This window comes from Mobula birostris, chromosome 10, assembly GCF_030028105.1.
Source record: "Mobula birostris isolate sMobBir1 chromosome 10, sMobBir1.hap1, whole genome shotgun sequence".
In the NCBI taxonomy this organism is placed as follows: domain Eukaryota; kingdom Metazoa; phylum Chordata; class Chondrichthyes; order Myliobatiformes; family Myliobatidae; genus Mobula; species Mobula birostris.
In genome coordinates, this window is record NC_092379.1 from 7,073,762 (window position 1) to 7,097,587 (window position 23,826).

Sequence of the window (23,826 nt, forward strand, 5' to 3'; positions counted from 1 at the left end):
TGTTCAGACCAAACATCAGAATGGGGAAGAAATGTGATCTCAGTGACTTTGACTGTGGAATGATTGTTGGTGCCTGATGGGGTGGTTTGAGTATCTCAGAAACTGCTGATCTCCTGGGACTTTGATGACAACAGACTCTAGAATTTACAGAGAGCGGTGAAAAAAATCAAAAAAGCCATCCATTGAGCGGCAGTTCTGTGGACAAAAATGCCTTGTCAATGAGAGAGGTCAGAGGAGAATGGCTAGACTGGTTCGAGCCAACGTTGTCTGGTGATTCGATTTACTGCTGTTTTCACAGCTCCAGGTTCTCATTGTCCAGAGCTGCATTTTAAATTTAATCTACAGTCCATATTCAGATCTGAAAATGCCCTAAAATACTGCCAGGCTACCGGACAGCTTTTATTTCAGGGTTATCAGGCTCTTTATCTAGAAACATAGAAACATAGAAAACCTACAGCACAATGCAGGTCCTTCAGCTCACAAAGCTGTGCCAAACATGTCCTTACCTGAGAAATTTTTCTGAACTCCATGTACCTGTCCAGGAGTCTCTTAAAAGACCTTGTCATTTCCGCCTCCACCACTGTCGCTGGCAGCCCATCCCACGCACTCACCACTCTGCGTAAAAAACTTACCCTTGATATCTCCTCTGTACCTACTTCCAAGCATCTTAAAATTGTGCCGTCTCATGCAAACCATTTCAGCACAGGGTGAAAGCCTCTGACTATCCACATGATCAATGTCTCTCATCACCTTATATACCTCTATCAGGTCACCTCTCATCCTCCGTCACTCCAAGGAAAAAATGCCGAGTTCACTCAACCTATTCTCATAAGGCATGCTCCCCAGTCCAGGCAACATCCTTGTATATCTCCTCTGCACCCTTTCTATGGTTTTCACATCCTTCCTGTAGTGAGGCGACCAGAACTGAGCACAGTATTCCATGTGGGGTCTGACCAGGGTCCTATATAGCTGCAACATTACCTCTCGGCTCCTAAATTCAATTTCATGATCGATGAAGGCCAGTGCACCGTATGCTTTCTTAACCACAGAGTCAACCTGCACAGCAGCTTTGAGTGTCCTATGGACTCGGACCCCAAGATCCCTCTGATCCTCCACACTGCCAAGAGTCTTACCATTAATACTATATTCTGCCATCATATTTGACCCACCAAAATGAACCACCTCACACTTCTCTGGGTTGAACTCCATCTGCCACTTCTCAGCCCAGTTTTGCATCCTATCGATGTCCCGCTGTAACCTCTGACAGCCCTCCCACACAATCCACGACACCCCCAACCTTTGTGTCATCAGCAAATTTACTAACCCATCCCTCCACTTCTTCATCTGTTAAAAGATGAACGCTAGACCTCCCAATCTACCTTGTCGTAGCCTGTGAACTTAATTCCCGTGCTTGCATGGCACTTTCTCTGTAACCGTAACGCACGTTCAGCGTTCTGGTTTTCGTTTGTACTCCCTCGACGTGCCCACATACGGAATGACCCGCCTGCATGGCACGTTAACGAAAGCTTTGCACTGCACCCCAGAACCTGCGGCAACCCTAAACTCCGACACAGTGGCTGTCCTTCACGTCCGACGACGACAGGAGAACTTTGCGGGAGAGTTTTTGAAGTGGAAAAGCCACCGGGGCGGTTTCACTCTCTCAACCTCAGAAGTCTGGGCTCAGTGGTACAAACAGGCGTCACAAAGCATTGTCCTCTCACATCTTCTCCCCGTCTGGTGCTCCTCCCCCTTCCCTTTCTTCCGTGGCCTTCTGTCCTCTCCTCTCAGATACCCCCTTCTCCAGCCCAGTACCTCTTTCACCGATCGACTTCCCAGCTCCTTACTTCGCCCTCTCCCCCCCGGTCTCACCTATCACCTGCCATCTTGCACTTCCTCCTCCTCTCCCCCAACCTTCTTTCTCTGACTTCCCCCCTCCCTTCCCAGTCCTGATGAAGGATCTCGGCCCGAAACGTTGACTGTTTTCCATCGCTGCTGCCTGGCCTGCTGAGCTCCTCCAGCACTCTGCGTGCCTCACAAGCTGGGGTCTTCCTCAGTTGCAATGGGCGACCATGGCACCTCCGTGCCTTGTCATGCCCTTCGCTCTCCGCGGAGCATTGTAGAACCGCCTTCCGGGATCTCCCTGTAGATCTCACCCGTCCAGTCCGCGGGAGCTGACTTCGCCTGCAAGGACAGGCGCGTCCCCATCTCACCGCGGTACGAGACCGACGACTACCCTCACCTGGTTTAGCCCGCCGGTCGAAGTGGTGTACTGGGGTGTGGCTGCCATTGCATACATACAGTTACTCAGAGCCACAGGGGAGAGCTGGGTGTCCGGTGGGGACCAAAGGTGAGCGAGCTGCCCCAGAATGGACGCGACAAGCCCCTTCACCAGAGGTGCCTCCCCTCCCTGGACACCCCTACACCCCTGATACAGTGGGATATCTGCATTATAATCACGGACAACATTGTCGGTACGCGGCTCAGACTTTGTGGGGATATTGTTGGCGTAGCCTGCCACAGTCGGGCTGCCATACCTTCCCACTGCCTGCCTGGGGTGGTGACTCGGTGGCACATGCAAACGTTTTGTTGGCGTCCGGCGCTCCGCGAATCTCATTACGTTTTATAGCTTCAAGGCATTAAACTAATTCAGGGGAAGACACAGGAGTCCAAAATGCGGGTCTAACCGCGTGTTCACTTTGAGCGAGGCGCGCACGTATCACATGGCAGCGTTATACCACGTATTTATATGTATAACCCGTAATGAATTATTTAAACGAACAAGAACGCTTAGTCAATGTATATAACAACACCATCCACAATAAAATGACACATAATGATTATCTTTACTGTCAAATATTTTTACGTCCCGAGAGCTGTGAGATGCTGTGACAAAAACTGTCTCACGCCGGCTTGGCGCCAGCTAGAAGCTTGTGAGAACACGTAATGCATTCAGAAACCCTCACAGACCTGGTGTACACAACAGTATTTGGATGGTAAATGGTTACAATAACAACACTAGGTAGAAATTATATTATTTTAAAAATGTCTTTTTCAGTTAAAGATTAACTTTACAGTAATAACCTTTGAACTGTTTTTTAAAATGCATCATTTATATCAACCTGTCTCTGTTATGCTTTTAATGAGCAAATAATGAATACATGCACTTAAGCAAGACATAGTTTTTCCTTAAAAAAGTCTATAATTATTCATTAATTAACAATAATATCTTCTCAAAATTACTGTGACATGAGAGAATTATTCAGAGGGTTGGTTCTAATTTGTGCACATGCTCTCCACATGGGGCGCTGGGTAGAACCAGATATATTATCCCCAATCTGTCGGGTTTTCACAGCAGGACTCAGGGTGGTGGGAGAAAGAGGGAGAGACAGAGAGAGGCAGAAAGAGAGGAAGACACACACTCAACGATTCAGGAACAGCTTCTTCCCCTCTTCCATCCGATTTCTGAATGGACATTGAACCCATGAACACCACCTCACTACTTTTTTATTTCTATTTTTGCACTACATTTTAATTTAACACATATATATAAATAAACTTCTTATTACAATCTAGTTTTTATTATGATGTATTGCAGTTTACTGCTACTGCATAATGACAAATTTTGCAACATATTAAACCTGATTCTGATTCTGAATCTGAATGAGGAGAGAACGAGAGAGAAATTATAGAGGGAAAAAGGGAAAGAGGGAGAGAGAGAGAGAAAATGAGAAATAGATGATGGATAGATAGGTAAAGAGAGAATGAGAGTTTGGTGATAGATAGGAAAAGAGATGATGGATGGATAGATAGCGAAAGAGGGAAAATGAGAGGCAGAATGAGAATAATGAACTGATAGAAGAGAGGGTGAGAGTGAAAATGAGAGAGTGTGTGTGTGTGTGTGTGTGAGAGAGAGAGAGACAGAGAAAGAAGGGGGAAGAATGAGGATACTGATTCCTAAGCCAAAATGAGAAGTTAATGGAAGTTGTATCAAACCTTTGGCTGTTTAAGAATAGATATAACCTTGGGCTGGATCAGCGCTATGACTTCTAACCCACTATAAACAGAGAGAGAACAGTGTTACATACCTTGGCAGGCTGAGCAACTCTGGAAGCTTTGGCTGTTGTGTGGAGTGAACATTCTCAGAGCTGTGTTCACACAGAGCGGGATCCTTTAACTCCTCTCCACTTCCCAGAACTCCATCAAATAAATAGTGATTAATCAGCGACGGCCATTGCCTGTCTGTGCTCGAGAGACTCCGACGTTATCTCACTTGTGTATTGACTCTGTTGAAGTCTGGCTCCTGGAGTACACTGAGGTGGAAGACCAAGACCCTGGCACAAGACGGCGACCTGGTTACAGGGCATCAAGGATCAACGGGCGTTGGAATCGTCGTCCAAAAGGCTCGTGAGAGGCGCAAAAACAATTGTCTGAATTTTTGTAGCATCTTTAATCGTCCTGGGACGTTTCAGAAGAACTTCTCCGAGCCGCTCCTGAAGGAAGCACTGGGGCAAATCTTCAAGTGCTCAGCCGAAGAGGTAAGTTTTAAAGAAGCATCTTTAAGGAGGGAGGGAGGGAGGGAGAGAGAGTGAGGGGGGGCTAGGGAGGGGATTTCAGAGGATGGGGCCCAGACTGTTGAAGGGAGTGCTGCTGGGACGGTCAAGAGCAGGGAAATAGAGACAGGGAATATTTCGGAAGTGGGGCGAGGTGAGGCCACAGAAGGGATACGAACATGATGATGAGGACTTTAACATTGGAGCATTGCTTAACCGGGAGCCAGGTCACAGAGTAGTACCGTAACAGGCCATTCAGCCCATTATGCACACGCTAAACATTCAGCCCACCTGCACTAATCCCGTTTTACCCCCTTTAGGTCCATAGCCTTCTCAGTCTCGCCCATTCAAACGCCCGCCCAGACGCTTAAAGAGAGATTCAGATTATCTTAATTAGCCACACGTACTCTGAAACACATACGGTGGAGTGCGTGGTTTGCTTGAGTCAACGACCAACACAGGATCTGAGGATGAGTGCTGGGGGCAGCGCGCAAGTCTCTCTCTCTCTCTTTCTTCCTGCATCTATCTCTCACTCTCATTCAGAATCAGGTTTAATATTACTGGCATTTGCCGTGAAATTTGTTGTTATGCGGCAGCAGTACATTGCAATCCATAATAATAAAGACTGTGAAGTACACACACACACACATACATATATATATACTTTTTCAACTTTTTAAATGTAACTTTTATGCATTCTGTACAAAAGTTAAACTAGGTAAGTTGTGCAAAGAGTAATGAGGCAGTGGTCAATCTTTCAGCACAACTTACTGACCCTAACCCGTACGCCTTTGGAACGTGGGAAGAAATGGAAGGACCAGGAGGAAACCCACGCAATACAACTCCACACAGACAGCGGTGCGAATTGAACACGGGCTGCTAGCGCTGTACGGCTTTATGCTCAGTGCTACAATATCGTGCCACGTTTAAGATGCTTCTTAAACTTTGTGAGTGTCTTTGCCCCTCCCACCTCCTAAGGGAGTGTGTTCCAGATTCCCACAACCCTACGGGTGAAAGAACCCCTCCTCAGATCTCCCATAAGGCTCCTTCCTCTCACCTTTAATGTTTACCCTCTTGGCGCAGTTATCCCCACCCTGGGGAAATTACTTTTATTATTTTATCTTACAATAGCTGGTTGTCGGGTGGAGATATATCTCTGCCAAAGGAGGTGTGAGGCACTCCTTCCCTCCGTTAGCCTGCAGGTCACCCTTGGGCAAGGTGTAGCACCTGCTTAGCCCCCGATCAGGATCACGTGAAGCCATGGGGGCAGGTGGTGGATGGTCGTACGAGCAGCCGGTGCAGATCACAAGTCCTGGTGATGTGACCACTGACACCAGGCAGACAATCTCTGAAGAGTATTGATAATGACCGGGGTCACCTGTCTTGTAAAGACACTGCCCAGAAGAAGGCGATGGCAAACCATTTCTGTAGCAAAGTTTGCCAAGAACAATCATATCACGATCTTGTGACCATGATTGCCCACGTCACATGACACGGCACATAATGATGATGATGATGTGAATGATGATGACGACGATGATGATGATGGTGACGATGATGATAATAATAGTGATGACGATGATAGTGACATGATAATGATGATGATGATGATGTGAATGATGATGATGATGATGATGGTGATGATGATAATAATAGTGATGATGATAGTGACATGATAATGATGATGATGATGTGAATGATGATGATGATGGTGATGATGATAATAATAGTGACGATGATAGTGACATGATAATGATGATGATGATGATGATGATAATACTGTAAAACAGAAGAAAGCAGTCATGGGTGAACATACAAACTTACACATGGGAATTGAACCCTGATTGTTCATCAAAGTGTTGTGCCAGCTGCTGTGCTCCTCATATAAGCATGTTGCCCCTCGTATATACGTTATATCAGGTCATATACTGTGCCTAAGACTTTTGCATAGTACTGTATGTTTCCAAAGACATCCAATACCTCCTCCTCCTTGGTGCTAACGTGCTCCAGAACATCACCATTCTTGAAGTTTCTATCATCTGCAGTAGAAATAAGGTGTATTCATTTAGGGCAACACCCTCTTCTTCCATTCCACATGCCAATTGTGCCTTTGTTCCCTAAAGGGACACTCTCACAGTACCCTGTACAGTTGCAGCATAATCCCCCTGCTCTTAAATTCAATCCCTCAAGCAATGATGGACAGTATTCCATTTACCTTCTTGATAACCTGTTGCACCTGCACACCAACATTTTGTGATTCATGCACAAGCATGGTTTGGCACAGACTAGATGGGCTGAAGGGCTGTGCTTTTCTATGATCTTATGACTCTTTCCTGAGTCCTTCTGCACAGCAGCATGCTGCAATCTTTCTGCTTTTAAGTAACAACCTGAGCTCTTTCTATAAGACATAAGAGCAGGAGTTCCCCTAATCTGAGGAAAGACATCCTTGCCATAGAGGGAGTACAAAGAAGGTTCACCAGATTGATTCCTGGGATGGCAGGACTTTCATATGATGAAAGGCTGGATGAACTAGGCTTATACTCTCTGCAATTTAGAAGATTGAGGGGGGATCTTATTGAAAAGTCTAAAATCCTAAAGGGATTGGACAGGTTAGATGCAGGAAGATTGTTCCTGATGTTGGGGAAGTCCAGAACGAGGGGTCACAGTTTGAGGATAAAGGGGAAGCCTTTTAGGACTGAGATGAGGAAAAACTTCTTCACACAGAGAGTGGTGAATCTGTGGAATTCTCTGCCACAGGAAACAGTTGAGGCCAGTTCATTGGCTATATTTAAGAGGGAGTTAGATATGGTCCTTGTGGCTGAAGGGATCAGGGGGTATGGAGGGAAGGCTGGTATAGGGTTCTGAGTTGGATGATCAGCCATGATCATACTGAATGGCAGTGCAGGCTCAAAGGGCCGAATGGTCTACTCCTGCACCTATTTTCTATGTTTCTATGTTTCTATGAGTCAGCCATCAGGCCCGTCGAGCCTGCTCCACCATTCAATAAGATCATGGCTGATTTGGTCGTGGACTCATCTCCACCTACCTGTCTTTTCCCCCGTAACACTTAATTCCCCTGCTAAGAAAAACTCTTTAACTTTGTCTTTATATATATTTAATGAGGTGGCCTCTCCTGTTTCCCTGGGAAGAGAATTCCACAGATTCACTACTCTCTGGGAAAAGCAGTTTCCCCTCATCTCCATCCTAAATCTATTCCCCTCTATCTTGAGGCTCTGTCTCCTAGTCTGGTCTCACCTGCCAGTGGAAACAACTTTCCTGTTCTCTATCTATCTCTATCAAAGTTTTATTTCTTTCTGTATGATCCCCTCTCAATCTTATCAATTCCACCGAGCATAGTCAATCTCTACTCAGGGGCTAACCCCCTGATCTGCGGAATCAACCTGGTGAACCTCTTCTGCACGGGCCTCCAAGGCCAATTGAGGAGACGAGAACTGCATGCCGTACTCCAGGCGCGGCCTCACCAGGACTCTGCCCGGTTGAGGCATGCTTTCAAATCCAATCCCTCTAACAAGGAGCATTTCAACTTTCTGTTGCACCTGCAGCCCAACCTTTTGCGATTCACATACAAGCATCCCAAGTCACTCCGCACAGCAACGAGCAACAATCTTTCACCATTTCAATAATAATCGAATCTTCTATTTTTCCCTCCAAAGTGGATGACCTCACTTCCAAAGTTGCATTCTCTGACCCCTGCCCACTCACTTAACCTATGCATATACCTCTAGAAGCCTTGGATTCTCACTAATCTTGTCTGCCTATGACATTTCATGACTTCCTTTTGACCTTCCAATTTCCCGTTTAAATACTGGCCGGTGGTGCAGTGGCGTCCGCACCGGGCCTCGAGGCGAGTGGTGCTGGGTTCGAATCCGGCCAGCACCGTGCACGCTTTCCATCCGAGCTGGGTTCAGCATCGAGCTCGCGACTCGGTCTCGTTAAAAAAAAACGGATAAAACGCTACAGAAATGGCAAGGTTGCTGCCTGATGCGCCACAAGGCGCAGAGAGGAAAAACAACTCTCCCGACGCTCTCGATATTCCTCAGGGGATTCTCTCATTTTTCTGTGAGCTCAGAGGGTGGGGAGAAATGGTGAAAGAGGAGGAATGGAAGTTTTCTTTACTCACGAGGTGAGGGTCTTCCGAGAGGACCACAACCTTGTCATTGGGTTTGGAGGCTTGCGTGTCTCAATGACCCGGAGAACTACATTGGCTGGAGTCAGGGCTTTATGCTTTGGCTCTTGGTAGGGTCACCCATGCAGAACAGGTCAAAGGGCAGAGGCCAGACTAAGAGTGATCCACCGGTTCTCCAGGTTCAGGGGTTCAGCTCAGGGCTAACAACCCGGACTGGTGAAACAAATCTGTTACGGAAACAGCAATGAAGAATCCTTCTACATCTGAGTGTGACGGTATTCCTGAGTCTCCACCCGGGACTTGCATGACTGACAGTGGTGAAAACTGAGAGGAAGCTACTGACTCGATGAAGGAAGCCCTGAACATCACCAGAGATGGAGGACCTTCATTGTTGCCCAAAACGCCAGCAGTAGAGAGAGCTGAGGGTATTGACCATCCTTGGCCCTGGGTTGTGTTTCCCTGAGCTCTGCCGTGGGACCATAAATAGTCAATTACACTGACGGGTCTGCGATCACATAAAGTCTAGTAGGAGAGAGGGGGAGTTCTCTCGGCTTCCCTCACTGAAAGACATTTGTAGAAGACTGGCTGTGGAATGTGACCCCACTTGTTTCTAGTCTCAGCTACCAAGACTAGATTTTAATTCCCGAATTACTTAACTATGTTTAAGTTCCGCAGTTGCCATGGAGGGACTCAAACTCGTCTTCAGGTCAATAGTTTCTGTCTCTGGAAAGCAGCCCAGTTAGCTAAATTTGGTTCTATACGTGCAAAGGCAGCATTGGCTTGAGTAAAGTCCTAAGACACAGGAGTAGGCTTACATTATTCAGCCCATCAAGTCTGCTGCACCATTCCATCAGTGCTAATGGCCCATTCTCTTGCCTCTCCTCATGACCTTTGATACCCTGACTAATCAAGCCCCATCAACCTCCACTTTAAATATACCCAAGGACAGTCATCTGTGGCTTCGACAACCAACGCAGTCTGAGGACGTGCCGGGGGGTAGCCCGTAGGCGCTGCCAAGCTTCCAGTACCAGCCAGGCATGCCCGCAACTCACTAGCCCAACTTGTATGCCTTTGGACTGTGGGGGGAAACCAGAGCATTGCGAGGAAACCCACGCGGTCACGGGGAGAACGTACAAACTGCTTACAGGCAGCGGTGGGAATCGAACCCCCACTGGTTTTACAGGTGGCGCTGTGAAGCGAGGTGCTAACCGGTACACTACCATGCTGCCCACACTCATTCTCCTGAGTAAGTTTCCTTGCATTACCCCCCCCCCCCCAGGAGTTTACCCAAGGCCCTGTTGGCTTGGCATCCAGGGAATCCAGTGTTCTTAGCTTTCACTTGTTCCTTGTGTGCCGTGTTGCATGACATCATCATTATGTGCCATGTCATATGACATCATCATTATGTGCCTTGTCATATGACGTGGGCGACCATGGTCTCATCACCATGATTGTCCTTGGCAAATTTTTCTACAGAAGTGGTTTGCCATTGTCTTCTTCTGGGCCGTGTCTTTACAAGAGGGGTGACCCCCAGCCATTATCAATACTCTTCAGAGACTGTCTGCCTGGCGTCAGTGGTCGCATAACCTGGACTTGTGATCTACACCAGCTGCTCAAATGACCATCCACCACCTGCCCCCATGGGTTCACATGACCCTGATTGGGGGGCTAAGCAGGTGCTACACCTTGTCCAAGGGTGACCTGCAGGCTAGCAGAGGGAAGGAGCGCTTTACACCTCCTTTGGTAGAAACGCACCTCCACCTTTCCATTCTTAAATACTCTACCCAGAACTGGATGGTTACTCAAGCTTAACTCCTCTGATCCTAGAGCGGGGATTTGAACTTGTGCCTCTGGATTAATCCCTCTAGCACATTGGCTGCTGGTTATTTAAAATTTAAAAAAAAGTATTTAAAGAAAAAGGATTGACTTAAAAAAACACACAGGAGATTCTACAGTTGCTGGAAATCCGGAGCAACATTCTGACAAGATTGTAGCGGTACTCAGCAGCTCGGGCAGCATCTATGGAGAGGAATGCAGAGCCGACGTTTCGGGATGAGACCCTTCATCAGGTCATTCTGATTTAAAGAAGCGAGGTGATGGACGTGTAACCCTGCTACACTCAGTGGCTACTTTATGACATCATGTCGGACCGTGTAGTATCCACTACAGGACCTGACATGATGTGCATTCAGAGATGCTCTTCTGCACACCACTGTTCTAACTCATGGTTATTACTGTCGCCTTCCAGTCAGCTTGAACCAGTCTGGCCATTCTCCCCGACCCCTCTCATTAACAAAGAACTTTCACCCACAGAACTGCCGCCCACTGGATTTCTTTTTTGTTTTTCGCAACATTCTCTGTAAACTCTGGAGTCTATTGTGCGTGAAAATCCCAGGAGATCAACAGTTTCTGAGATACTCAAACCACCCCATCTGGCGCCAACAATCATTCCATGGTCAAAGCCACTTAGCTCGCATTTCTCCCCCGTTCTGATGTTTGGTCTGAACAACAGCTGAACCTCTTCAACACATACAAAATGCTAGAGGAATTCAGCATCTATGGAAATAAGTAAACCGTCGATGGTTCGGGCTGAGACCCCTCATCAGGGCTGAAAGGGAAGGGGAAAGTGGCAGAATAGAAAGGATGGCGGTGGAGGGTGGAGAATTAGAATAGCTGGAAGGTGATAGGTTAAGTCAGGTGGGAAGAAGTGGTAAAAGGCTGGAGAAGAAGGAATCTGATAGGAGAAAGCAACCCAGGAGGAGGTGAGAAGAGGTAAGGGGCCAGAGTAGGGGATAGAAGAAGAGGGGAGGTGGAGGAAAAATTGATTTGCTGGAAGGAGAAATCGATATTCATGCCACCGGGTTGCTCCTTCACTCCGAGGGCTAGTGTCCTCCCCTTCCTTTTCAAGCCCTAAAGAAGGGTTTCAACCCAAAACATCAACTGTTGATTCCTCTCCATAGATGCCGCCTGGCCCACTGAGGTCCTCCAGCATTTGGTGTGTGCTGCTCTGGATCTCCAGCACCTGCAGGATTTGCCATGTCTATGAACGAACTGAACCTCTTGGCCACATCTGAATGCTTTCATGCATTGAGTTGCTGCTCTGTGATTCGATATTTGTATTAACAAGCAGGTGTATGGGTGTATCTAATAAAGTGGCCACTGACTAGATAGCTCTCTAAGATGGTGAGGGAGGCCTCTGTCAGGCAGGGTTGACCATGGCTGTTGTGTGCTAGCTGTCTAGATACGCAAGAGGGAGAGCAAGCTGTTGTCCATGCGGCAGGCTCCCCCCTCTCCAGGCATCTGATGACCCCAACAGAATGGCAGAGACTGATACAGTTTGGCGCCAGCAGTGTGGCAGGAGTTGCCAGTCAACGCGGGACTGCCTTAGGCATTCCAGCTCCGGACTTTTTCCTCGGGGTTTACCCCCCCGAAGCCTTCCCCGGGAGTGGGCACAGCCGCAAGCCAGCGGAGGTTTGAGACCAGAGTTTTCCTTCTCCTAGATGAGCTACCAGCCATGGCTGACGAGCCTCATCTGCCCAAAGTGACTGCTTTTAAGGTGCCAGCAATCCGCCTTTGCCCCTTCTCCTGTCAGTGAAAAATGGTTCTGCCAGGCTTAGTAACTAAGTCACACGCGAAGGCAGGAGCTGGACTTGGTTGTCAGAGGCTGTTTGAGGCACACGCCATTGGGAGCATTTAATAGGCAGTGTGAGCTTGTCCCCACTATCACCCCTGGCTAAAACAACTTGAAGGAATCACTCTAAGGCTACGTTTATAATATAAGAATCACAGTTGTACACTGTTTTATTTTGGAGGATTTGGAGTGGAGAATTGTTCTGCCTTACTGCAGTCTAAAGAAAGCTGTCCTGTTCAGTATCACGGAACAAGCATATATTATGAATAAACATCGGGAGAAAGTGTGTCAAAGAGTCAAGAAGAGAACAACTCTCATCTCAACCACAATGCTCACCATGAGCCCCATGACTCAGTGAATCCCGTGTGCCCAGCACCGTCCAACCAATACCCCGTGTCCCCGTAACCCCCCGCCCTTCACATGCTGCAGATTAAAAGAACGTTAGCTGGTAAATGCTTGAACAATCCCAGGGGATTTGGGGACCACACGATGTTTTATTAAGAGAGTCAACAGTCTGCAAGCTGTTTCTCCTCACCGACAAGGGGTTTGGCAGCAGGCGGACTGTTCTTCCGAGAGAATGCCATTGTTTCAGTTGCAAAGCACAAACACGAAGGTGGAGGCTGCAGCCTCGAGATGGAGAAGCGATGGGTTCGATTTCCACCCCAAAGGCTCGGGGAGGCTCATCGCAGGGCTTTGAATTCTGATTCCCATTCCCATTCTGATGTGATGGGGGGGCATGTAATATTTCAAAGTAAGCCCATTCCCAGGTCAACATCACCTTGACCCTTGCAGGAGCTTGCTGTGCGCAAATTGGCATTCCAATTACCAAGCGCAGGCACGGGGACTGAAATTCAGAAGGTAAACACTTCACCTACGAATCGGCTGGGGGGGGGGGGAGGTGAGGGGTCACCTATCGTGTCCGGTGCTCCTGACGCGGCCTCTGTGAGACCCGTCGTAAATTGGGGGACCGCTTTGGCGAGCACCTCCGCTCCGTCGGTCAAAAGCGAACTTCCCAGCGGCCAAGCGTTTTAGTTCCCACTCCCACTCCCGTTCCGACATGTCTCGTGCCACGGTGAGGCCACTGTCAGCACCTCATATTCCATCTGGGCAGCCTCCAACCTGATGGTATGACTTCCGGTGAAAATGTTTTCCCTCCCCCCCCGTCTTCTTCTATTCCCCATTCTGACCCCTCACCTCTTCTCAGCTGCCTATCACCTCCCCCTGGGTCCCCTCCTCCTTCCTTTTCTCCCATGGCCCACCCTCACTCTCCAGACCTTTATCTTCCCCTCCCACCTGGCTTCACCTATCACCTTCCAGCTATCCTCCTCCCTCACCCCCCTCCCCACCACACACCACCTTTTTTATTCTGGCATCTTCCCCCCTTCCTTCACAGTCCCGAAGAAGGGTCTCGGCCCGAAACGTCGACTCCTCATTCATTTCCACAGATGCTGCCCGACCTGCTGAGCTCCTCCAGCACCTTGTGTGCCTTGCTTGGGGAGTGCTCTCAGATTGCATCTGATGTTCAGTCCCTACTTTTTTTTAGATTATGAGAACACTCAGTCCTCTTTTATTGTCATTTAGAAATGCATACATGCATTAAGAAATGATACGTTTCTCCGGAGTGATATCACAGAAAACAGGACAGACCAAAGACTAACACTGACAGAACCACATAATTATAACATATAGTTACAGCAGTGCAAAGCAATAGCATAATTTGATGAAGAACAAACCATGGGCACGGTAAATAAAGTCTCAAAAGTCCCCGAGTCGATCGACTCCCGAGTCCCCAATAGCGGCGGAAAAAGGGAGAAGCTCCCTGCCATAAACCTCCAGGCACCGTCAACTTGCTGATGTCTTGGAAGCAGCCGACCACAGCCGACCCTGAGTCCATCCATCTGAAAACTTCGAGCCTCCAACCAGCCTCTCCAATACAGCCTCCTGAGCGCCATCCTCTGCCCAGCGCCTTTGACCTCGCCCCGGCCGCTGAAACAAGCAAAGCCGAGGATTTCGGGGCCTTCAGCTCCAGAGATTACGGTTACCACACAGTAGCAGCGGCACCTTGCTCCAATTTGCTCCAATGCTGTTCAACCTGTCCACCCACAGAGTCCATGCTGACCACCAAACACCAATTTTCACTGACATAACTTCTCTCTCATGGAGTGCACCAGAAAATGGAAGATTTTGTTATAATTATCGGACAAAGTCAGCATGGACTTGTGAAAGGAAAATCATGTCTGACAAATCTCACAGAATTCTTTGAGGATGTAACTAGTAGAGTGGATGGGGAGAACCAGTGGATGTGGTATATTTGGATTTTCAAAAGGCTTTTGACAAGGTCCCACACAAGAGATTAGTGTGCAAACTTAAAGCACACGGTATTGGGGGTAAGGTATTGATGTGGATAGAGAATTGGTTAGCAGACAGGAAGCAAAGAGTGGGAATAAACAGGACCTTTTCAGAATGGCAGGCAGTGACCAGTGGGGTACCGCAATGCTCAGTGCTAGGACCCCAGTTGTTTACAATATATATTAATGACTTGGATGAGGGAATTAAATGCAGCATCTCCAAGTTTGCGGATGACACGAAGCTGGGTGGCAGTGTTAGCTGTGAGGAGGATGCTAAGAGGATGCAGAGTAACTTGGATAGGTTAGGTGCGTGGGCAAATTCATGGCAGATGCAATTTAATGTGGATAAATGTGAGGTTATCCACTTTGGCGGCAAAAACAGGAAAACGGATTATTATCTGAATGGTGGCTGATTAGGAAAAGGGGAGGTGCAACGTGACCTGGGTGTCATTATACACCAGTCATTGAAAGTGGACATGCAGGTACAGCAGGCGGTGAAAAAGGCGAATGGTATGCTGGCATTTATAGCGAGAGAATCTGAGTACAGGAGCAGGGAGGTACTACTGCAGTTGTACAAGGCCTTGGTGAGACCACACCTGGAGTATTGTGTGCAGTTTTGGTCCCCTAATCTGAGGAAAGACATCCTTGCCACAGAGGGAGTACAAAGGAGGTTCACCAGATTGATTCCTGGGATGGCAGGACTCTCATATGATGAAAGACTGGATTGACTGGGCTTATTCTTGCTGGAATTTAGAAGATTGAGGGGGGATCTTATTGAAACGTATAAAATCCTAGAGGGATTGGACAGGCTAGATGCAGGAAGATTGTTCCTGATGTTGGGGAATTCCAGAACGAGGGGCCACAGTTTAAGGATAAAGGGGAAGCCTTTTAGGATGGAGATGAGGAAAAACTTCTTCACACAGAGAGTGGTGAATCTGTGGAATTCTCTGCCACAGGAAACAGTTGAGGCCAGTTCATTGGCTATATTTAAGAGAGAGTTAGATATGGCCCTTGTGGCTAAAGAGATCAGGGGGTATGGAGGGAAGACTGGTACAGGGTTCTGAGTTGGATGATCAGCCATGATCATACTGAATGGCGGTGCAGGCTCGAAGGGCTGAATGGCCTACTCCTGCACCTATTTTCTATGTTTCTATGTTTCTAATTGTTTTCCTTTGCTTCTAAAATGTACATAATTGATGTTTTTCTTGTGAATGTTGCTTACATGATGCCATGTGGCTGTGATGCTGATGCAGGTAAGTGTTTCACTACACTTGTGCACAGGTGTACTTGTCCATTTGACAACTCAATTCAATTCAAGTTTGATTGTCACTCAACCAGATATGAATCCAGCCAAATGAGGCAGCGTTGCTCCATGTAAAACACAGTACCAACAGTCACACACAGCACATACAAGATAGCAAACGTATAATGATATTGGTAAGGTACAGCTATGCCAAAAGGAAACCCGGGCCATGTATGCCTCAGAGATCTGCAGTCGACCACTATACAGCTGAGTGAACTCTAGGGGGCAGCACTGATTCCAGCCGGGACATCGCACACCAGATCCAACGCTTCTCTCCTGGCAGCTGTGGCTTGAGGCTATTTGGCCCACTGTACCATACTAGCCATCAAAATTGCAAATCTACATTCTTTTCTCTAATATTCCTACCACCCCTATCATATCCCTCTCCAACCTTCCCAGACAATCCTGCTACCCACCTACACACACACTAGCGAAATAGGCGCAGTTGCAGTGGTGACTCTGCTGGTCTGACAGAATTCCCTTTGGGATGTGGTGGGCGGGTGAATGCTCAGGGAGAATGTGCAAATTCAATGCGGACCTCACCGAAGGTCAGGATCAGACCAGGAGGGGAGAGGGAGACAGAGAGGGAGAGAGGGAGAGGGAGATGGAGAGGGAGAGGGGGACGGGGAGGGAGGGGGGAGTGAGAGGGAGAGGGAGAGGGATTTGTTCCCTTGTTTAACACCGAGCGCATTGCCTGCATTTTCACTGGCTCAGAAGGTGGTTGTTTCAGGTCACACTGCAGATGCTCAAATTCCTAAAAAAGAGGCCATGCAGTCCATCAGTTATACACCAGATATCCGGGCAATTCCCCCCATTGCATTCTTTCACCCATTCTCCCTCACATGTCCGCCAACTTCCCCTTCTCCTCCTTTGTTAGATTGCCACTGGTGTGTGGGCGTGTGGTAAAATCTGGGAGAGCTTGATGGGAATGTGGGGAGGGATAAAAAATGAGATTCAAGCAGATGGTTTACAGGCTGGAGAGCCTGTTCCCTCGTCAAATGATCCCAAGGATCTATCATCAGCATTCTCCTTGGTGTGCTGGTATTGGGAGGGGGTGGGTTTTAATATTTGGACGTAAACTCATTCCCAGGTCAACATCACCTTGACTTTTGTGGGAGCTTGCCGTGTACAAATTGGCATCCAAATTTCCAAGAGCTGGCGTAGTGACTGAGATTCAGGAGGTAAGTACTTCACTTCACCTACGAGCCTGCTGGGGCAGTCTATCGTGTCCGGTGCTCCCGATGGGGCCTCCTCGACGCTGGTGAGACACTTCGTAAATTGGGGGACCGCTTCGTTGAGCACCTTCATACCACCCGTCAAAAGCGGACCTTCCCAGTGGCCAATTCCAATTCCCATTCCCGTTCCGATATGTTGGTCTGTGGCCTCCTCTTGTGCCATGATGAAGCCACCCTTCGGTGGAGGATCAACACTTTATATTCCATCTGGGTAGCTTCCAACTGATGGCTTGACTATTGACTTGTCTTTCCACTAAAAAATATTACCCTCCCTTCCCCTCTTCTTCTATTCTCCTATGGTCCACTCTCCTCTCCCATCAGATTCGTTCCTCTCCAGCCCTTTACCTTTCCTACCCAAGTGCTTCACCTATCACCTTCTTGCCATCCTCCTTCCCCGATCCCCACATCTTTTTATTCTGGTGTCTTCACCCTTTCCTCTCAGTCCTGAAAAAAATGTCTTGGCCTGAAACCTCAACTGTTTGTTCATTTCCATAGATGCTGCCTGACCTGCTGAGTTCCTCCAACATTTTCTGTGGGTTGCAAATGTTTCCAGAACCTGGTAATCTCTCAAGAATGTGAAAGAGCCAAAAGAAACACAATTATTTTGTTATTCTACCTCACACTTATCTCCCATGGGCAAACGGTACATTAACAAAACAGAAGGGGTCGTGGAGGGGTGGTGAGGAGCAGGGAGATGGTGGGAGAACTTTACGATTCCAGAAGCTCATTGTCCTTCTGCTAGTGGCCAAACAGATGACAATTAGGAAGTGAATCTTGGAAGGCTTGAAATTTTAAAAATGGGCAAGGCCATTCAGCCCATTGTGTCTAAGCTGGTTGAGAAAGACCTGAGGAATGGCCCCAGCTTCCAGCTCTGGACCTGAAGCCCTGCAAGATACATGTGGTGACCGTCTCATTCTCCTTCACGCTCCCAGGCACTGAGTTTAGGCCTTGTTTACCTCTGGAGAGAACAATTCCTCACCTTCCCCTTAAATCCAAGATCTCTAGCTCCATGTCTTCTCTGATTGTTGACCCCTTATCTTCGAAAGGATGTGGTGAATCTGGAGAGGGTTCAAATGACGTTCATGAAACTGATTCCAGGATTAAATGGCTTGTCATATGAAGAGTGTTTGATGCTTCAGGACTTGTATTCACTGGAATTTAGTAGGATGAGGGGTGACCGATTGGAACCTATTGTATGGTGAAAGGCCTTGATAGAGTGCATGTGGGGAGGACATTCCCTGCGGTGGGGAGACTAAGACCAGAGGACACAGACGCAGAATAGAGGGACGTCCATTTAGAATGGAGGCAAGGAGAAATATCTTTAGCTGGAGTGTGGTGAACCTGTGGAATTTGTTGTCACAGGCAGAAGTGGAGGCCAAACCTTTATGTATATTTAGTCTTTGTCATGGTCATAGTCATACTTTATTGAGCCCAGGTGAAATTGGTTTTTGTTACAGTTGCACCATAAATAATAAATAGTAATAGAACCATGAATAGTTAAATAGTAATATGTAAATTATGCCTGTAAATTATGAAATAAGTCCAGGACCAGCCTATCAGCTCAGGGTGTCTGACCCTCCAAGGGAGGAGTTGTAAAGTTTGATGGCCACAGGCAGGAATGACTTCCTATGACGCTCTGTGCTGCATCTCGGTGGAATGAGTCTCTGGCTGAATGTACTCCTGTGCCCACCCAGTACATAATGTAGTGGATGGGAGACATTAACCAAGATGGCATGCAACTTGGACAGCATCCTCTTTTCAGACACCACCGTCAGAGAGTCCAGTTCCATCCCCACAACATCACTGGCCTTACGAATGAGTTTGTTGATTCTGTTGGTGTCTGCTACCCTCAGCCTGCTGCCCCAGCACACAACAGCAAACATGATCGCACTGGCCACCACAGACTCGTAGAACATCTTTAGCATCGTCCGGCAGATGTTAAAGGACCTCAGTCTCCTCAGGAAATAGAGACGGCTCTGACCCTTCTTGTAGACAGCCTCAGTGTTCTTAGACCAGTCCAGTTTAAGGTGGAGGTTGATTGATTCTTGACTGGTCGGGGCATGAAGGGATACGGTGAGAAGGCAGGAGACTGGGTCTGAGAGGCATGATGGATCAGCCATGACGAAATGGAGGAGCAGACTCGATGGGCCAAATGGCCCAATTCTACTCCTATATCTTGTGGTCTTATGGAAACAGATCCTTCCTAGTTATCACTTCATTCATCTCACCATGTCTCCCTCAGGGTTTCTGTTCCATAAGACCACAAGACATAGCATGATCAGCTGATGGCGTCTGCTCCACCATTTGATCATGTCTGATTTATCTTCCCTCTGAATCCCATTCCCCATAACCTTTGATGGCCTGGTTAATCAAGTACCTATCAACCTCTGCTTTAAATGACTTGGCCTCTGCAGCCGTCTATGGCAATGAATTCCACAGATTCATTGTTGGTGAAGAAATTCCTCCTCATCTCTGTTCTAAGTGGATGTCCCTCTATTCTGAGGCTGTGCCCTCTTGGCCAAGACTCCCCCACCTTAGGAAATATCCTGTGGAGAGGAAACGTCTTCTCCACACCTGCTCTGTCAAGACGTTTCAACATTTTATAGGTTTCAATGAGATTCCCCCAAACTCCATTCTCCTAAACTTCAGCCAAGTACAGGCCCAGAACCATCAAATGTTCCTCCCACATTAACCCTTTCGTTCCCGGGATCATTCTCGTGGACCCTCTCCAACACCAGTACATCCTTTCTTTGATAAGACGCACAAAGCAATACTCTAGGTGCAGTCTGACCAATGCCTGATAAGGCCCCAGCATTACATCCTTGTTTTTATGTTCTAGTTCTCTTGAAATGAATGCTAAAATTGTGTTTGCCTTCCTTAGTTAAACTTTAAGAAATCCTGCACAAGGAGTCCCAAGTCTCTTTGCAACTCCAATCTCTGAATTGGCACCCCATTTAGAAAATAGTCTATGTCTTTATTCCTTCTACCAAAGTGATTGACCACACACTGTATTCCATCTGCCACTTCCTTGCCCGTTCCGTTACTCTGACCAAATCCTTCTGCAGACTCCCTGCTTCCTCAACAGCCCTACCCGCCCCTCCAACTATCTTTGCACCATCGGGCTGTCCACACCTTCTCCGTCCTTTCCTGGTGACTACAATCTTTGAGCCCATTTGTTTGCATCTCCAGTGCCCCCTCTTCCCTCCTGAGATATGGTGACCAGCCCTGTGTGGGCAGAGCTCATACTGGGCCCCCACTGATGGGGCAAGGAGGCTAATTTTGCTGCTAATTCATCAGTGGGGGGGTCAATATTTATGGGTCGTCCCATTGAGCGGCCAAAGCAGTGATGGTCCAAATGGTTCTCCATCCTCATAGAGTCACACAGCACAGAAGCAGCCCTTCGGCCCACTATCCCCATGCTGACCCGCCTGTTACTGATTCTATTTAGGCTACACTCGACCCGGGACCGGCTCTCCTTGAGTGTTTCTGCAACCTCTTTCCAATGCGCTAGTCACTGAGTGTTGGGCTTTGTTGGCAGGGCGGACGGTGGATGAACCGGGCGGCGATGGAGGAGGAGAGCACGGCCAATGACAGCGCGGCCAACGGCAGCTCGCCGGTGACCTTCCCCGGGACGGACCTGCTGCAGCGGTACAAGCCCTTCTTCATCCTGCTGTACGGTGCGCTGGTGGCCGTGGCCTGCTTGGGCAACGCCTTCCTGATCGGCTGCATCGCGGCGGACAAGAAGCTCCACAACGCCACCAACTTCTTCATCGGCAACCTGTCGGCCGCCGACCTGCTGATGTGCCTATGCTGCGTGCCCCTCACCCTGTCCTACGCCTTCGAGCCGCAGGGCTGGCTCTACGGCGGCTTCATGTGCCACCTCACCTCGCTGCTGCAGTCCGCCACCGTCTACGTGTCGGTGCTGTCGCTGACGGCCATCGCGGTGGACCGCTACATGCTGGTGGCGCACCCCATTCGGCGCAGGACCTCCCGCCGCTGGTTTGGCCTCACCACGGCCACTATCTGGCTCGTGTCGCTCTTGCTGGCCAGCCCAGCCGCTGTCCACACCACATACCAGGAGTTCCCCGCCATCGGCTTCAGTGCCTGTGGGGAGTCCTGGCCGGCCTCGGAGGGCCAAAAGATAGCCTACTCGTGCACCATTCTGCTCGTGTCCTATATGCTCCCTCTCTCCGCTGTCATCGTCTCGTACTGCGCCATCACAGTCCACTTGAAGAGGCGGGGCAGTCTGGAGGAATCGGGAAGGGATCCCGCCCACTGGGGCAAGCGGAAGAGGCGGACCTTCCTTCTCCTGGTGGTGTCGGCCCTGGTCTTCGGCATCAGCTGGCTGCCCCTGCAGCTGCTCAACCTCATCATCGACCTGGACACCAAACTGACCATCCTCAACTACCACCACATCAAGATCCTGCACCTGTCCTGCCACTGGCTGGCTATGAGCTCCTCCTGCTACAACCCCTTCATCTACGCCTCGCTCCACCGCAAGTTCCGGCTCCGCCTCCGGGACTACGTGCAGCGCAGGAGGAGGAAAGGTAGCTTCGTGTCCAATGTCCTGTCCCCTGCCGCTCCCACCAGCAGCTGACATGCCCCCCTACCCCCCCCGCCAACCCTGAGATGGTCAGCTGCAGCTGAACTTTGAACCCTTCGGGGCTGAACTCTGAACTTTGTACTCCTGCCTTGAGATCGATAGTTGGGGCTGGATCCTCGCACTACGGTGTCCTGCTGGGGTCAATGCACATCCCCAGCTTGAGACTCAGTCACAGAAACTGTAAGGTCTCTGGACGGATCCCTCATTGTAACACAACTCCAATGATCTTGCTGTATCGATGATGCCGAAACCAGTGGCCCAGTCAACTCCCATGCACAGAGAGCATGTGTGGACAAACATGTGACAGACCAAAAGATGATGTTTTCTGCAATTTGGTTTTATGTTATTTTATTTTACAGCAATCCCTCTATTTAATCCTGGCCTAATCACAGGACAATTTACAATGACCAGTTAACCTACCGACCAGTACGTCTTTGGACTGTGGGAGGAAACCAGAGCACCCGGAGGAAACCCACGTGGTCACGGGGAGACCGTACAAAGTGGTCACAGGCAGCGGCGGGAATCGTTGTGGATGGCGATCAAGGGTGGGGCGATGAGGGTGAGGCAGCTGTTGCCAAGGGAAACATTCCTAGTGTAAGAAGAGGAAACTCTGGGAAGGAAAAGCAAGAGGTCACTGGCTCGTCCACGCATAATAATCACGAGAATAGAACAGGCAGGGACTGGGCACTGAGCCTCCAGCTAGCTGGCGGAGTTATTACCTTAGGACTGTTATGGGCATTGTGGACGGGCATGGTGTAGGGTAAGGGTAGGGAGGGAGGATTCAGAACTTTTCTAGATTCAAAAGATTCAAAAGATTCAAAAAAAACGTTATTGTCATTCTAACCGTACATCAGCTCTGCAGGGTAGAATGAGACAGCGTTTCCCAGGAGCAGTGCAATCATAACATAACAAACGCAACACTAAATAATAAACATAACAATAAATAGTAAAACACAACAGCCACATGTCAGTTAAAATCAAGTTATAAGTGTCCAGTGCGAGTTAAAAGTGTCCAAAGCAGAGTCAGGTGGAGCAGCTATTTAGCAGCCTGACTGCCTGTGGGAGGAAGCTGTTTAGTAGCCTTGTAGTTTTAGTTTTGATGCTCCTGTAATGTTTGCCTGATGGCAGAAGAACAAACAGTTCATGGAGAGGGTGTGAGGGGTCTTTAATGATGTACCGTGTCTTCTGGAGGCATTGACTCTGAAAGAGGTCTTGGACAGAAGGTAGGGAGACCCCAATAACCTTCTCTCCTCCCCTAACCACCCTCTGCAAGGCTTTTTTGTCGACAGCACTGCAGCTGGAGTACCAGGTTGTGATGCTAAAGGTCAGCGCACTCTCAACCACGCCTCTGTAGAATGTAGTTAAGATGTTAGTGGGGAGTGATGCTTGTTTAAGCTTCCTCAGAAAGTGCAATCTCTGCTGGGCCTGTTTCACAATCCCAGTGGTGTTCCTGGACCAGGTGAGGTTGTTAATTAAGCTCTAAAGACTTTCCTCAACCACCATCTTGTGGATGCTACAGTACTGAGCAAAAGTCTTGGGCACATATATTTCGCTGAGGTGCCTAAGACTTCTGCATAGTACTGTATTTGCCAAGGTGGAGCGGAGAGCGGGTTTGTAGATCTGGAGGGAGCAAAGGATGTTGGGAATGGCGAGGGCGGGAGGGGTGTGGGACAACTGGCGGAGAAGGAGTTTCAGGGGAAAGGGAGGGGTGGCACAGGTGCAGACACACCCAGCCCTGAGACATCAGACAAGGTGACTTGATTCCAAACAACTAGATTATTGATTGGAATCAGAATCGGGTTTAATCTCGCCGGTATATAGTATGTCGTGAAATTTGTTAATTTTGTGGCAGCAGTACAATGCAGTACATGATAACTGAGATAGAAACTGTGAATTACAATAAATATATATAATGTTAAGTAGTTAAATAAGTAATGGGAAAAGAGAGGGAAAAAAGCAGTGAGGTAGTGTTCATGGGTTCAATGTCCATTCAGAAATTGGACAGCAGA

General features: G+C 48.5%; 1 protein-coding gene across 1 annotated transcript; it reads left to right on the forward strand.

Annotated features, from left to right (window-relative positions):
• The first annotated feature begins 4,284 nt into the window (after positions 1 to 4,284).
• Positions 4,285 to 21,820, forward strand: LOC140204430 (prolactin-releasing peptide receptor-like). Its single transcript, XM_072271151.1, has 2 exons — positions 4,285 to 4,535; positions 20,753 to 21,820. Exon 2 carries the CDS (start codon positions 20,765 to 20,767, stop codon positions 21,809 to 21,811), a length of 1,047 nt encoding a protein of 348 aa, XP_072127252.1. The 5' UTR covers positions 4,285 to 4,535; positions 20,753 to 20,764; the 3' UTR covers positions 21,812 to 21,820.
• The last annotated feature ends 2,006 nt before the right edge of the window (positions 21,821 to 23,826 follow it).

Bases quoted from the DNA above. Each gene is read 5' to 3' on its own strand.
- LOC140204430 (XM_072271151.1), top strand. From the start codon at position 20,765: ATGAACCGGGCGGCGATGGAGGAGGAGAGCACGGCCAATGACAGCGCG.